This window comes from Microcaecilia unicolor, chromosome 2 (genome assembly GCF_901765095.1).
Source record: "Microcaecilia unicolor chromosome 2, aMicUni1.1, whole genome shotgun sequence".
In the NCBI taxonomy this organism is placed as follows: domain Eukaryota; kingdom Metazoa; phylum Chordata; class Amphibia; order Gymnophiona; family Siphonopidae; genus Microcaecilia; species Microcaecilia unicolor.
Genome location: NC_044032.1, coordinates 500,292,812 through 500,308,902, shown reverse-complemented (window position 1 = coordinate 500,308,902; position 16,091 = coordinate 500,292,812). Strand labels below are relative to the sequence as shown.

The window sequence follows — 16,091 nt, the reverse complement described above, 5'->3', positions numbered from 1 at the left end:
AGATCACATACAACTTTGAATAAAAATGTGGATCCAAAGTTCATTAGAGTGCATAAAACGTCTATCAGCTAAACTTTTTTGAACTATCGTCTCCCTCGGTTCATTGGAAGAGCCAATCTACCCTACTCCTTCGTTTCTATCTTGCTGGCGTACGTAGGGATCGATCATTCCTCCACTTTGTATAGACTGGCTGGGTTACCAGGATAGGTTCAAAGGTGAATATGGAGCTGAAGAACCTCAGAATTGAAATTTTTTAGATCTTTTTGGAGTATTTGTCCCATTACTTCTGCTGACTCAGGAAGCCAATGATGAACAAGGAGGTTTGTGGAATTTGTAAAGTATCTTGCAAGTCACGAAGCTGGAGAAGTATTGATGTAACCCCAGAAAGAAAAGTCCTCCTTGATCAGGAATGTCCCTGAATCAGTGCATGAACGAAGCTCTAGTTCAAATAGTGAGAGATTTTAGCTTTGAAAGTGTGAGCTAAAGAGTTTCCAACAGTTGGTGTTTCAACTTTTTTTTTCTATTTATCAACCAGTAAAGGTTTTCTGCCTGATATCCAGAAGATGCTAAACATTTACTGGTGCCAACAATCACTCAACTGCTGTATAGTGGCTGGACAGAGTGTGGGTGGTAACGCCTAGCTATACATACAGCAGCAGTATTCAGCCACTATACATACTTATGTGGGTTACTTGAGGACTGCTACACCTTTAGTTGCTGGTGGTCAGCACATTACACATTCAGTACTGCTAACGGGTGTAGCAGAACTGAATATGTTTTTTTTAATGCTACAGTTAAAAACTGTTGACTGCCCAGAATGAAAGTTGACCGTTTTTTTTTTTTATTCAGTGAAGATCATGTGGCAGGAGAGCAAGAATGGACAAAATGTAGGGCCTTGGGGTGAATGAATCCTCCACCCATTCCACATAAGCCCTACTGAAACAGATTTACAAGAAGGTAGCAGAAGGAACTTTCACATTAGATATCCTGAAAGCCGACTTTTTTTTTTTTGCAGCCCACATGACCAATATTGAGAACTTCTGATCACAAGGAAATGCAGAACATTATTCCAACATTTTTGTCTCAGTCCTGCTATATAGCACTTGTATCTACATTTTAAAATACCCAAGATGCACTGTAGTAATATACATCTTTTACAATCCTATAGAAATGTTTATTTGTATTTAATTACAAAACCTTTACACTTTTCAAAGTGTGCCACAGAAACCAGTTTTGCAGGCCTAGTGTCACTTCTGCAAGGCTGCTTTGGCCAACTTGGCCTCCTTGATTTTCTTCTTGATGGCACTGCAGTTAAGGGTGAGCTCTGCATGACGGCGCTTCAGCGTCTCCAGCCGACGGCTCAGCTCCTCACTGGCATCTACCTTGTCCTCAAAGTCACGCAGCAGCGCTTCGTTGCCCAGCAGGCCACATTTCTGGCGCAACTTGACATTGCTGATGCGCAGGCTATCACGGGCTTGTTTGGTCTTGGTGAGGATGTCACGCCGAAGCGCTACAGCAGCCTCCACTTCAGTCAGCCGGTCCTTCTTGACCAGGTTTTCAGCTTGCACGAACTGCAGCTTCTCCTTCAGGTGGGCCAGGACATGCACAGTGCTGGTGATTTTGCGCCGCAGCTTCTGCAACTCCTCGTTCCGCTCTTCGATCTTCTCGTTGTACGTCTGGTTCTCAATCTTGAGCTGCTCGAAGTCAATGAGATGCAGCCCCTCTGCCAGTTCCTCGCTAGCTCGCAATTCCAGCTCCAGCTCGTGGACTTGGTCCTTCAGCTTGATGTTCTCGAGCCGCACTTGCACCACCGTCTCCTCCCTGCGTTGCTCACGGGCCTGCATCTGCTCCAGCTCCTCGACCGCTGCCTGCTTGCCTCCCCGCCTGCTCAGCACAGCCAGGGCTACTTGCTTCTTGCGCTCCTGGAAGACTCGCCAATCCACGTCCACCTTTTCCAGTATCTCCTGACAGCGGGACTCCAGTTCGTCGGCCTGCTGCTTGTACTGGGCACTGTCTTGCATGAACTGCACGCGCAGCTCGGTCAGGGCCTCCAAGGTGCGCTGGTAGCGCTGCTCCATCTCGAGAGCGGGTGCAGCTGAGGCGGGTAGAGGCGAGGCGGGCACCGACGATCTGGACTTCGGGCTCCGCCGCACTTCGGAGCCCCTGCGCCGCCGAAAGCTGGTGCAGAGTTTGTGTTGCAGCAGCAAGGAGTGTTGCAGAAGCATCTCTCGCTCCCCGCACATGGCCAGGTAGCGCAGCACTAGCTCACTCCGCTCCGCGGTGCCCCGTATCTGGTCCTCCTCGTCGTCCTTCTCTTCCTGTTCTTCAGCAAGGCTGCTCTGCCGGGACCGTTGCTGCTGCTGCTGCTCCTCCTCCTCCTGTTCATCATCATCATCTTTCTCTTGGACTGTGGGCTCCGGTTCACTCACCCTGGCCTCCTCCTCCTGTGCTTGCTCCACCGTCTCCGCGCCTCCCTCTCCCCCTGCCTCCTCCTCCTCCCCACCCTCCACCTCCTCTCCACCTGGGGTTCTGGCATCGCGCGGCTGCTGCTGCTCCTCCGCCGGTGCTTCTTCTCCTGCCTCCGGCTCCTTAGCCGCCTCCTCCTGCTGCTGTTGCTCCTCACCCTCGGGCTGCGGCTCTGTTTCCCGCAGGGTTTCCAGCTGCTGCTGCTCCTCCTCCTCTACCTTCTCCCCGGGCTCGTCTTCTGGCTGTCGGCTGTCCTGTTCGGGATGAAGCTCTTCCTCTCTGGCAGCGGGCACCGGCGGCTCTTCTTGGCCCTGGATTGCGCTCAGTTCACCGTCTTCCAGCGACTCCTCGGCAGCCATCTCGCCACCCTTCACCGACGCGGCGTCCCCCGGTCGCCATGGAGACGAGTCGGCGCCTGCTAGAAAACAAGGAGTTGTTGTGGGAGGAGGGTTAGGGAACCCCGTCTGATCACGTAATTAATATTCAAAGACAGTTTATGACGTCAAGATCGACGTCCAACGTCCTTGGGCGCGATCTCCTACTGTAGGCGGAGACGGACCTCTGAAGCACGGCCTATTCCCTAATGAAGTGGGTGGTTCTGCGCATGCTTACTGAACGTTGCTGTGGGCAGTGGCGGCGCTCCAGCCAAGATGGCTGATCTGGGGAAGAAATACTGTGTGTACTGTCTGGCCGATGTAACCAGCTTGCGTCTTCGGTGTACCGAGTGCCAGGACATCGAACTCTGCCCCGAGTGCTTCTCGGCTGGCGCCGAGATAGGTAATCACCGCCGTTGGCACGGGTACCAGCTGGTGGACGGCGGCCGCTTCACTCTCTGGGGGCCTGAAGCAGAGGGAGGCTGGACCAGCAGGGAAGAGCAGCTGCTGCTTGATGCTATCGAACAGTTTGGGTTTGGAAACTGGGTAAGAGGCAGAATAGAAGCTCTTATATTTTGGTTTCAAATAATCTTTCTGTGTCATGCTCTTTTGGCAAATAAAAGTAGAGAGGTGTGGTAGCCGTGTTAGTCCACTTTTAAAGGTAATCAATAGAAATAAAATAAAACATGGAAAAGAAAATAAGATGATACCTTTTTTATTGGACATAACTTAATACATTTCTTGATTAGCTTTCGAAGGTTGCCCTTCGTCAGAAGTAAGCAAATGTTGGTAGATGACAGTATATATATAAGTGAAACATCAAAGCATTTCAGTGACAGTCGAACAGGATGGGGGTGGATAGGTGAGAGACAGGAAGGAGTGGGGTGGATGAGGGACAGGGAGAAGATATGCATGGAGACAGGAGGGTGACAAAGCAGTACAATTTTATGGTTTATAATGGGCTAGAAAACCCAGATCTTTGTTAAGTCCTGTGTGGTGGGTGTCAAAATATTTATTCATTCTGATTTCAAAGGTCTTACATTCCTGTATTGTTTTAAAGTTCCCTTTCGGGATTCTTACCATGAAATCACTGGTACAGTGTTCTGGTTTTGTAAAGTGCTGCCCCACAGGCATGGCATCTTTATTGGTACTGGCATTTTTCATATGGTGTCTGTGTAAATTAAATCTCTTCTTTAGCATCTGACTTGTTTCTCCAATGTAGCAGCCTTCGTTGCATTTTTTACACTGAATGATATATACCACATTGGAAGATGAGCACGTGAAAGATTCCTTAATGTTGAATATTTTTCCTTTGTGAATGACCGTGGGGTCCTGTGAAATGTTTTGGCATAGTTTGCAGCTGGATATATTGCAAGGATGTGTGCCATTCTTTTCTTTTTGAGTCTGTGTTGGGAGCTTACTTCTAATTAGCTTGTGTTTTAAGTTGGGTGGCTGTTGGAAGGCCAGCACTGGTGGGGATAGGAATATCTCTCTTAGTAATTCATCCTTCTGGAGTAGAGGTGGCAGATCTTTTATGATTTTTCTTAATTTTTCCAGCTCTGGGTTGTATGTCGCTATAAGGGGGATTCTGTCTGTGGCTTTTTTTTTCTTTGCACTGTAGCAGATTTTCTCTGGGTGTTTTGAGGGAGGAGGCAATATTCTTGGAGATTATTTTGGGGTTGTAGCCTTTCTGTTCGAAGGATGCAGTCAGGATTTCAAGGTGTCTGTCTCTGTCCCCTGGGTCAGAGCAGATACTGTGGTATCTTGTGGCTTGGCTGTAAATAATGGATCTTTTTGTATGTGAAGAGTGGAAGCTGGAGTTGTGGAGGTAGCTGCATTTGTCTGTGGGTTTCTTGTATATGGATGTTTGTATGTATGTAGCCATCGCTGATTGAGACTGTGGTGTCCTGCAAACTATGCCAAAACATTTCACAGGACCCCACGGTCATTCACAAAGGAAAAACATTCACTTGTATATATACTGTCATCTACCAACATTTGCTTATTTCCAATCTGGCAAATAAAAGGAGGTCATCTAGTGGAGCTTCCTACTGTGTATGCCTGTTCCAGATCGTTATCCTGGTGGGTGATTGCAGGTCATCAAGAGAAGAGCCTGGCTTTACGCTCCATCCTTAATACCTTAGCAAGTTTTAAATTATTGAAAAACTCAAAAATACTAAGATGGAGATAGCAGTCCAGCAGCCAGAAGGGTGCCATCTAGTCTTTTGCATTGAGTGTCACATGTATGATTATTTCTCAATTGATGAGTGATTGATTATGTGTGTGCCTGATTTAAAGAGCCCCTGACTCTCATAGAATAGGTCCATTCTTTTGAGGCTAGAGGAGCTGAGAGAGATAGAGGTACATAGATGAGACCTACAGGGACATTGTAGAGAAGTCCCACCACCAGTGTGGCAGCCCTTGTGCTGCCTTGGAGGGAGGGAGGTCTCCTAGAAGGAGAGCATCACCCTGGTGAAGTAGGAAGTACTGCCCCACCAGAGGATGCACTATCCTCTTGCACCGAGGATATGTCTCCGAGAACTTCTGCTCAGTCAGGAAGAGTTGGGACAGCTGTTGTAGTTGGTGATTTGATCATTAGGCATGTAGATAGCTGGGTGGATGCTGGACATGAGGATCGCCTCTCTTGTTCCCCCACTCACATCCTCCCTGTCTCATCAGCTCGTAACATTGGGGTCATCTTTGACTCCTCTCTCTCTCCTTCTCCTCACATATTCAACAAACTTCTAAAACCTGTTGTTGCTTTCTCTATAATATCACCAAAAGTTATGCCTTCCTTTCTGAGCACACTACCAAATCCCTTATCCACACTCTTATCACCTCTCGCTTAAACTATTGCAACTTGCTCCTCACAAGTCTCCCACTAAGCCATCTCTCTCCCCTTCAATCTGTTCACAATTCTGCTGCACGACTTATATTCTGCCAGCGTCATGAGCATTGGTCAGGTTTCCTGGTTGTCTTCTCCCTCCCCCCCCACCCTGGATTTAACTTGTGGCTTCTTGGTGGTCTGTGTGTGTGTGTGTGTGGGGGGGGGGGGGGGGCAGTGGCATAGCCAGAAGGCAATTTTTGGGTGGGCCAACAGTTCAGATGGGTGGGCACCAGGGTTGCCAACTTTTTGCAATTCAAAAACTTGCCACCTGATGCCCCACCCCATACTCCACCTCTATCCCACTCCCAATAACTTCAGTGAGGTTAGCAGTGCAGGCTTCAGTGACTGCAGGCCATATTGAGGGCTAGGGGGAAGTACAAGAGATTGCACTCTTCAGGCTCCATTGAGCCTCGGTCCCCTAACACACATACTTAGCCTATATAGCAAGACCAAACACTTTTCAGCATATCTCTCCAGTTACACGCTGTAGAAATGATGCCAGAAAGTATAGTCTAGTATTAAATTCTGCAAATAAATTCTGCATCCACAGAACCCCCTGGCTTTCCCCCAATGGGTGCAGAGCAGAGTTAGGACATTTCCCCATAAAACTCACCGTAATCTCAACAGCCACCATATAGTAAATAAAACAATCTTTAAAACAAAATGTCACTCATAACCTAGAGCAAATCTACGATGCCAGCACTAACTTCCAAAACAAGGATCCTACCTATGAAAAAGGCATTGCCTTACATATTACAGAGGGGCCCTAAAATATCAATACATCTATTGGGAAAACTGAACAAACCAAACTTACTACAGAAGTCTACAAAGAAAATTCATGCTAACAGAATACCTCGATCACACACATGGAACAAAAATGCTAAATATAGAATAATTGACTACAAATTATAGAAATAACCAAAACCCCAGGAAGCCAGACCTTGCATGCAATACAATACCAGAAAAACAGAAAGAAATGCACTTCCTCCTGTGTAAAATATAAAGATAGTACGTGACAGGGATGGTGTTAGAGGAGTGCAACTGGAGCAATTGCTGTTGGTCCCCTGGCCAGAGAGAACCACAATCATGATGGAAGCTGAAGGCAGTGCATGCAGCCTGGTGGTGGGCTTTGGGGTTCCCTCTCAAATTTATGGCCTTGGCTCCAGCCATGTCTAACACCAGCTCTGGCAAGATGTACATTCCAAATCTGACATAGTCTAATCAGAAAATAGAAAATAAAATTATTTTTCTACCTTTTGTTGTCTGGCTATTTTATTTTTCAAATCAGCTTGGTCCTAGTCTCTGGTTTCTTCTTTCCTCTGTCTTAACTCACTCACCAGAGTCTCCTGTCTATTTGTCAAGTCTCTCTCCATGTCCACCATCCATCTCCCATCTCTGTGTCCCCATGGTTCCTTGTTCAGTATCTCCACTATGTTCAAATTCCTGCATCCATCAACCTTTTTTCCCCTACCAGTGTCCAGCATCATCCCTTGTGTCCCTATGCCCTCCCATGTCCAGTACCTTCCTTCTGAGTTCCTATTCTTCCCTATGTCTAGTATCTCTCCCCTGTGTCCATATACCCCTCCCTCCCAGTGTCCAGCATAGCCTCTCTATCCCCAAATTCCTCCCCTCCCCCCCCCCCCCGGTCAGGCATTGTCATCCCCATATAGCATCTCACGTCTGTTTCTGTATTTTCCCTTTCTTCCTCACCCACACCAATGTCTCTCTCTTCTGCGATCCCACCTATCCAGCTTCTCTCCTTCCAGCATTTGGCTCTTCCACTGTGAGTTAAAAATTTGTCTCCCTCTTTCTTCATCCCCTTGACCCATCATCTCTCCCCCTGGTACAGCACCACTGTTCCTTCCCTCCAGCCTCCCCTGCAGGCCTTCCCTCCAGCCTCTAGCCCCCCCCCCCCCCCCCCACAGGTCTAGCACCTCTCTCCCTTCCTTCCAGCCTGCTCCCCCCCCCCCCCTTTGCAGGTCCAGCAACTTCCTTCCTTTCCTCCAGCACCCAGCCTCTCCCCTTTGTAGGTCCTGCACCTCTCTTCCTTCCCTCCATCGTCCTCCCACTATTGCAGGTCTAGCACCTCTCTCTCTTGCCTCCAGCCCCCCCCCCCCTAATAAGTCCAGCACCTCTGTCCCTTGCCTCCTGTCAGGTACTCCCCCCATTTGCAGGTCCAGAACCTCTTCCTTCCCTCCAGTCAGCCAGTCCTCCCCCCTACACTTTCGCAGGTCCAAAACCCTACCCCTTCCCTCCAGCCAGCCAGCCAGCCCCCCCCCCCTTGCAGGTCCCAAACCTCTCCCGCTTCCCTCCAGCCAGTTAGACTTCTACCCCCACTTGCAGGTCCTCAACCTCTCTCCCTTCCCTTCGGCCTCCAGCTCCCCCCCCCCCCCCGCTAAGGTGCAGCCACTGTCTCCCAGCCCGCCCCTCTCCCACCCTGCAGGTACAGCCACTCACTCCCAGCCGCCCCGCAGGTCAGCATTACTCTGTCCGTTTTCCTCCCTCATTTTCACTGCGCTGCTTCCAGTTTAAATTAAGGGCACCAGCCGACAGCGATTCACAGACGGAGACCCACTCCAGGGCCTTCCCTCTGCTGCGATCTGCTCTCTCTGTCGCAACTTCCTGTTTCCGAGAGGGTGGATTGTTGCAGAGGGAAGGCTCCGGAGTGGTTCTCTGTGAATCGCTACCGGCTGGCGCCCTTAATTTAAACTACATGCTTCGCGGTGGGGGTGAGGGAGGGAAAAGAAACTTCTTAGCCACCATGATGCCAGATTGTGATCCACTATTTTTAGGTGGGCCTTGGGTGGAAATGGGTGTAGATTGGGTGTAGTAGATTGGTCAGGCAAGATTTCCCTTCACTAAATCCATGTTGACTTTGTCTCATTAATCCATGCTTTTGAATATGCTCTGTAATTTTGTTCTTAATAATAGTCTCTATCATTTTGCCCGGCGCCGACGTCAGACTCACTGGTCTATAATTTCCCAGATATCGTCTGGAACCTTTTTAAAAAATCGGCGTTACATTGGCCACCCTCCAATCTTCCGGTACCACGCTTGATTTTATTGATAAATTACATATTACTAATAATAGGTCCGCAAGCTCATTTTTCAGTTCTATCAGTACTCCGGGATGAATACCATCCAGTCCAGGAGATTTGCTACTCTTCAGTTTGTAGAACTGCCCCATTACATCCTCCAGGTTTACAGAGAATTCATTAAGTTTCTCCGACTTGTCAGCTTCAAATACCATTTCCAGCACTGGTATCCCACCCCAATCTTCTTCAGTGAAGACCGAAGCAAAGAATTCATTTAATCTCTCCGCTATGGCTTTGTCTTCCCTGATTGCCTCTTTTACTCCTTGGTCATCTAGTGGTCCAGCCGATTCTTTTGCCGGCTTCCTGCTTTTAATATACCTAAAAAAAAAAATTGTACTATGTGTTTTTGCCTCCAACGCAATCTTTTTTTCAAAGTCCCTCTTAGCTTTCCTTATCAGCTAGTTTGACTATTTGAACACGTCAGATGGCTCCATTCTCTTATGGGGATGAAAAAAAAAATCCCTTGATCTCCTTATAGCAAGAATGTTGACTTAAAGACCTTGCGTGACATTGTTTAACCTGTTCTCTTTGCTCTTCTCATAGGAGGACATGGCTGCTCATATGGGGGCCTCACGAACTCCCCAGGAGGTGATGGAGCACTATGTGAGCATGTATATCCATGGTAACCTCGGGAAGGCCTGCGTTCCTGGCAACATTCCCAATAGAGTGACAGATCACACGTGTCCCAGTGGAGGTCCTCTCTCCCCAAGCCTCACCACCCCTCTACCCCCTCTGGACATCACAGTGGCTGAGCAACAGCAGCTGGGTTACATGCCACTGCGTGATGACTATGAACTTGAATACGACCAAGATGCAGAAACCCTCATCAGTGGCCTTTCCGTTAACTATGACGATGACGATGTGGAAATAGAGTTGAAACGGGCTCACGTGGATATGTATGTTAGAAAATTGAAAGAAAGGCAGCGGCGGAAAAATATTGCCAGAGACTATAACTTGGTGCCTGCTTTCCTTGGCAAGGACAAAAAAGACAAGGAGAAGACTCCCAAGCGTAAAATTTCCAAAGAAGAGAAAGAGCTGAGGTTGAAGCTGAGGCCGCTGTACCAGTTCATGTCTTGTAAGGAGTTTGAGGACTTTTTTGAGAGTATGCACAAGGAGCGGGTACTTCGCACCAAGATCCGGGAGCTACAGCGATATCGGCGGAATGGCATCACCAAAATGGAGGAGTCTGCAGAGTATGAGGCTGCCAGACACAAACGGGAAAAAAGGAAAGAGAACAAAAACATGGTGGGTGCCAAGAGAGGGAAGGAAGATGGGAAAGACGGGGAGTTTGCTGCTATTGAAAATCTCCCTGGCTTCGAACTTTTATCGGACAGGGAGAAAGTGCTCTGCAGTTCCTTAAACTTAAGCCCCGCTCGGTACCTGACTGTGAAAAGTATCATCATCAAAGATCACCTGCAGAAAAGACAGGGCATCCCTTCTAAAAGCCGCCTTCCTGGTTACTTGGACAAGGTCCTAAAGAAAAGGATATTAACTTTCCTGACAGAAAGTGGATGGATTTCCAGAGACATATCTTGAAAGATGTTGCTCGGACACAATGACATTGTGGACAGGAGAGCTCATTTGGGCCAAATGACTCATTCACTGCTAGTGGAATTTATCTATAAAATAGACTTGTGAATTATTGTTTTCCCCTCTACCTCTCCTCTCCTTGGGCAATATATTTGTTTACTCAGCCAGGCCTTGTTCTGAATGAAGGCGAAGTATGTTACATACCAGATCAAGGATCAAATTATATGTTAACACTTCTGAACATTGGCACATTACAATTAAAGACCTGCCCATAATTTAAATTTGTTAATACCATGATTTTTATATTTAATTTAATATATAACTAGTGTTGACTTTTTAAATATAACAACAAACCAAAAGATTTTTTGTTTTACTGGACTGACTTACTGTTTGCTGTACCATTTTTGTATTGTGTTCAAACAACTGGGAAGATAGAAAATGACAGTACCTAGCCTCCGACTCTCTCTGTTTTGTTTATACAGTAAATATGAAATTGAAGAGGTGGGAAAAAGGCTTTTACTACAGCAGTGATTCCAGGCAAGGTCAAAGAAATCAGTAGGTTCTGTATATGCAGCTTTGAGGATTGCAGTGCTCCATTCCCATACCTTTGAGGTAGCATTCACAGCCTGTTTTGAGGGATAGAGTAGATTGTGTTGGAAGAGCTGTATCTTTTTTGGGGAAGGTTGCTGCAGTAATTGGTCTAGATGAGAGAGGAACCTCAAAGGCCAGAAGTTTACAATCTATGATCAAGGCCTTTATCCTTATCTTTGGTCCTGGTGGCTAGAATATCATGAGAACTTTTATTATATCCCAGATTTACTGAGGACTTAAAGTTCCTGCCATTTTTATATCTCAGATTTTGATCTGCAGCCATGGTTACTAAAACCCTGCTTGATATGGCCAGCCTTATGCCTCAGGTCTCAGTACTGAATGCAACAGGACAAGGGACTTGAGTAGCAATCTTATGTCCTTTGTAGCTGATAGGTCTGCTATTGAGGCAACGTGCATCCTCCTAGAGAGGGTGGGAAGCTGTTAATGTAGCTCTCCCCTTTCCTGAACAGGATCGGGAGATTTCCTTCCAGCCTCCCTGGCAAGGGCAGCTTTTATTCTTTTATGCCACCTGAGGTGGGGGATATGCAAGAATGGAGCAAACAATATTTGATTGGGAATGCTCAGATTGTCAGTGAAGGTTTTAATGATGGATAGTGAGAGTTGTAGCCCATCCTTGAAGAAAAGTAGGGGAAATCAGAATGCAGCACAGGAGAGTGCTCTGGGAGGAGGATGAAACCATTCCACCAGGGAAAATACACTCTTGCTTTTTATTTTGTTATATCCTGACCTCTAAATCGGAGAGAAAATCTCTTTTGCTGTATAGTTTATGGCTTATTAAATTTGATGCACCGCTCTGATAGAAGAGGACAGAGCAGTTTACAGTACAATAATACTGAATTCCACTAAAAAGATAGGAAAGCTTTCATTCATACTCAGCACCCCCCCTCCAAAAAAAATCTAAAAGAAAAAAAATAAGAACCTAACCACAGCCCAACAGCAGATTCCCAGTATAGGCAATTCCACATTAAGCTCCCCCCAAGAATTGGTCTAAATTCAACATAGTGAGTCTTCAGCTTCTTTTTAAAACATGTCTGAATTCCCTCCAACTGCAACTCCTTGGGGAGAGCATTCCCCGAGGTAGGTGCCAGCTGAAACAGGCATCTTCAACTTGCAGTCAAATCTCATCCTCAATGTCCTCTCTAGAACATAACATATCATCATGTCAACCAGAGGGGGTGGGGAACTAGTGTTATAATGCCCTATGGCCCAACACAAAGAATCTGAACTCCCACATAAAATATACGTGTAACCAGTGTTTACGCACATAAAATCCTAACATTTCCAGGAATACAGGCCTCCAAACAGGAGAAGAGGAACTGGAGCTTGCCAGTTTTCATAGCACACATTTAGGGCCTGATCTAAAACATTCCTGCCTCTCCTGTGTTGAATTCACCATTGAAGTTGTGTGCATTCCATCTGTAGGAAACTTCTAACGTTGGACAGAGAACTTTCCTGATTTTCTGAGACTAAGATAACTTTCTCTTGCTTTTCTCAGCTCAGCCTCTTAACTCTGGCATGTATGGGTTGTGCCTTTTCTGACCTGTAAACCCCTTGTGTGTGGGGTAGACAAAGGCTGAGCAGGTTATGTGAGACCGTTCTGGGACTTCCTTTCAGATGTGTTGCAGCATAGGCAGGTCTCAAGTCCTTCTGAGAACAGATCTGCACACTAGCACCTCCTTTAAAATAATCTGGAAAAATATATTTGCTGAGGTTTCTGCCCCTTGGTAGGATTTTTTTTGTTTGTTTAAATCTGGCATTAATATTTAATTTTTCTTACATTTGTACCCCACGTTTTCCCACTCATAGCAGGCTTAATGCGGCTTACATATTATATACAGGTACTTATTTGTACCTGGGGCAATGGAGGGTTAAGTGACTTGCCCAGAGTCTCAAGGAGCTGCCTGTGCCTGAAGTGGGAATCGAACCCAGTTCCCCAGGACCAAAGTCCACCATTCTAACCACTAGGCCACTCCTCCACTTCGAAGAGTGAAACATTGCAACTAATATGTTTCTTGGTGTGTAATTCCTGCAGCTGGTTTATGTGTCTGTTTTTTTTCTGCAGGCATGTGTGTTTCAATTACTAGAATTCTAAGGGGTCCTTTTGCTAAAGGAATTAGCGTGTTCTAAGTGCCATGTGGCTCATATGTGTAAAATAGGATGTGCTAATTCCTTTAGTGCATGCTTAACTTTAGTAAAAGGGTCCCTAAGTCTTTTTTTAAATCAATTTTCCTTCAAAAATTATGAGGTCAATATTCAGCTGGCAGCAGTGAGTGTTTTGCTGACTGCTTGCTGGTGTTATTCCTGGATCTTCAGTGCTGGGCTACGTCCAGGCTTCGGCATTGAATATCTGGTTAACACATGACCACCGGTTAAGTCAATAGTTAGACCTTAACTGGCCGTAGGTTGCCGCAGAAAGATAAGACTGTGTTTTTATATGGTTACCCTGGCCGGATAAGTGCTGAAACCACCCCTGGAACGCCCCCCAAAATAGCCGGCTTTCACTTAGATACTAACTGCTAATTTTCAGCAGAGTTAACCGGTTAAGTGCCACTGAAAATTAGGGTTATTGCCCCAAATGAGCAATTTAATCGGTCAGCGGCTGTTTCTGGCCGGTTAAATGGTTTTGAATATTGACCAGTATTTAGGTTGGCCATCTGAGTGATTACTATCTTTAAAAGTAAGTTTTTATAATAAAAAATTAAAAGCAACAAAAGTCACAAGAAAAATTAGGCACATGGCATTGCTAAGAGCTCTACTGGGTTACATCTGTTATAAGACAGAGGGTTATGTTTGCTACAGCTTAGCGTGCACTAAAAATTAATAGCATGCGTGTGGTCCATTCTATACCCATGAGCCATTCGACACTCAGCATGACTGAACAAGAATATATCTTTAATACAATCTGTGAATTCATTTGAAGAGAAGGGAATATGGATTTTCCTTGATGAAGCCCAATATAATTGATGGGCGAAACAGGACCCCGTCTAAAAGTTACTAAGTACTAACATAGTCACTACTATTATCTATATCCACGTATGAGTTTTGATCTAATGTCCATTAGCACATTCCTAATGCAGCTGGGCAATGCTTGTGTGTTCCTTTTGAGGATAAAATATAAACACATGAAACATAATTAAATCTGACACTCTGAAGAGGCACTGCTACGTGTTAGTGGAAGAAACATGAACAATTAAGGTGTCCTATTACAGTGGCTAATGCTGTGATTAGCGTGTGGGTTTGCTGCATGCTTTGGCCGCTTTCTTGCGCAGCTGAAAAATGGCTGCAGTTGGATTTTTTAAAAAATGGCCACGTGCTAATTTCCCTATTAGCGCATGGCCATTACCGCCGGGAGCCCCTAGCTAATGTGCCCACAGTACCAGCTTAGCGCAGGCCTGCCTACTTTCTGCCCCCTGACACACCTCGTGTGGAAAAAAATTAAAAATATATATTTTTATTATGAGAGTAGCGTGTTGCAGGCCAAATTACTGTGGGATGCCTAAGTGTATCCTGCGCTTGTACCCTTTTACCATGCGGTAAGCCTACGTTAGGCCTACCTAACATAGGCCTTTAATAAGAGGACCCCTAAGTGTTTAGAAAATGCTTTAAATCAAAATTTTTTCTGGAAAGAATCTATAAGTGTGGGACTCCTACAGTAGTGATCTCTTTGGAATAGTTTATTCCTGTGAGAATATGTATGCTGATTTACAGTATTATATATATTAAGAAGATGTTTGTTAAGCTGCTAGTATGTTTGATCTAAGTTCATAGAACATATATTGGGTGCGATATGGTTCTACCTTGTATCACAGTTCTATGAATGAGAGACAGGCTGTTCTCAGTTATAAGGCAGAACATGGCAGAAACTGCAGGGAGATAGTATTTTCTAGGTCGTGAAAAGTGAATGAGTGACCATCAACAAGCAGTATAGTCTAAGATGTGTGTATATTTTTAATGATGAAAATCCTGATAGATGGCCGGTTGCTACTGTGTAATAGGACTCATGGAGGATCAGTGTTCTTTGACATGTTCCTACACTTGGAAAAAGAGAATATTTTAAAATGTATTATAATTGGAAACTATGGGGTTGATATTCAAAACCATTTAACAGGGTCAGAGAGACTCTTTCCAGTTAACTGGTACTGAGCAGGTGCTGAGGGAATATTCTGTGCCACTTACCCGGCTAGTGCTGCTGAATATCCCTTTGAACTGCAAAACCGGCCATTGTATGAGTGGGCCAGGGGCAGAGCTAGCACTTAACTATTTAAGGGGCTCTTTTACAAATTGGTAATATGTCCAGTGGGGGATTACTGCTCACTAAATTGGAACTACCACTGGCCTAGTGCAGCTGCTGGCGGTAGTTCTTGCTGGAGCACGCACCATTTCCTGCGCTCTGGAAAATTAGTTTTTTCTCTAGCGAGGCCCTAACCAACCAGTAATCGGTTACCGCCAGGTTACCACAGGAGCCCTTACCGCCACCTCAGTGAGTGGTGGTAAGTGCTTCCCTGCCACATGGCCACGTGGTAAGGTTTATCTTAACTGCATGGCCGCTTTTTGGGGAGGGGTTTTTAGCCACTGGTAAAAAGGGCCCTGGCGCATGCCACTGCAACTACAGGGCCCTTTTTCCCTGCAGCTTAGTAAAAGGACCCCTAAGTGCTGATATTCAGCCCTTAACCAGTTAAGCTAACTGGCCAAGTCCTATCTCTGACTGGTTTAACTTATCCGGTTAAGGGCTGAATATCTGTACTTAACCGATAAGTGGTAGCTGGCCGCACTTACTCAGATATTTAACGCTGGTACCTGGATGTGGCCTGTCATTGAATATGTGGGCATAATTGCAGTGACCACCACCAGCTGAATATTACCCCTATATATTATGAGTTAACACAGCACAAAACACACATTCAGTTTCTCAGTGCCACACCAGCATTGCCATGTGCAGACTTGGAGAGACAGGTAGATTTCTCTCAGGGCCACAGGAGTCTGATCCTATCCTATCCGTTTTTGCATCCTGTTCAAACTTCTTCTACTAACCTATAAATGTATTCACTCTGCTGCTCCCCAGTATCTCTCCACACTCGTCCTTCCCTACACCCCTTCCCGTGCACTCCGCTCCATGGATAAATCCTT

The 16,091-nt window shown here is 46.0% G+C and overlaps 2 protein-coding genes across 2 annotated transcripts; one reads left to right on the top strand and one right to left on the bottom strand.

The window, feature by feature from the left end:
• Positions 1-1,213: 1,213 nt before the first annotated feature.
• CCDC96 (coiled-coil domain containing 96) lies at positions 1,214-2,844 on the bottom strand. The gene is made up of 2 exons (XM_030191162.1): positions 2,504-2,844; positions 1,214-2,470 (listed from the first exon to the last, which is right to left on the bottom strand). The coding sequence occupies exons 1-2, from the start codon at positions 2,823-2,825 to the stop codon at positions 1,248-1,250; spliced, it is 1,545 nt and encodes a 514-aa protein (XP_030047022.1). The 5' UTR covers positions 2,826-2,844; the 3' UTR covers positions 1,214-1,247.
• Positions 2,845-3,094: 250 nt separating this feature from the next.
• TADA2B (transcriptional adaptor 2B) lies at positions 3,095-10,774 on the top strand. Its single transcript, XM_030191161.1, has 2 exons — positions 3,095-3,386; positions 9,366-10,774. Exons 1-2 carry the CDS (start codon positions 3,117-3,119, stop codon positions 10,356-10,358), a joined length of 1,263 nt encoding a protein of 420 aa, XP_030047021.1. The 5' UTR covers positions 3,095-3,116; the 3' UTR covers positions 10,359-10,774.
• Positions 10,775-16,091: the final 5,317 nt, after the last annotated feature.

What these genes read in the sequence shown, in the direction of transcription:
- CCDC96 (XM_030191162.1), bottom strand. Translation starts at nt 2,825, where the DNA reads ATGGCTGCCGAGGAGTCGCTGGAAGACGGTGAACTGAGCGCAATCCAG. An exon ending in AGGTGGAGAGGAGGTGGAGG is followed by an intron (nt 2,471 to 2,503) that starts GTGGGGAGGAGG and finishes GGGGAGAGGGAG; the next exon opens with GCGCGGAGACGGTGGAGCAA.
- TADA2B (XM_030191161.1), top strand. Translation starts at nt 3,117, where the DNA reads ATGGCTGATCTGGGGAAGAAATACTGTGTGTACTGTCTGGCCGATGTA. An exon ending in AGTTTGGGTTTGGAAACTGG is followed by an intron (nt 3,387 to 9,365) that starts GTAAGAGGCAGA and finishes CTCTTCTCATAG; the next exon opens with GAGGACATGGCTGCTCATAT.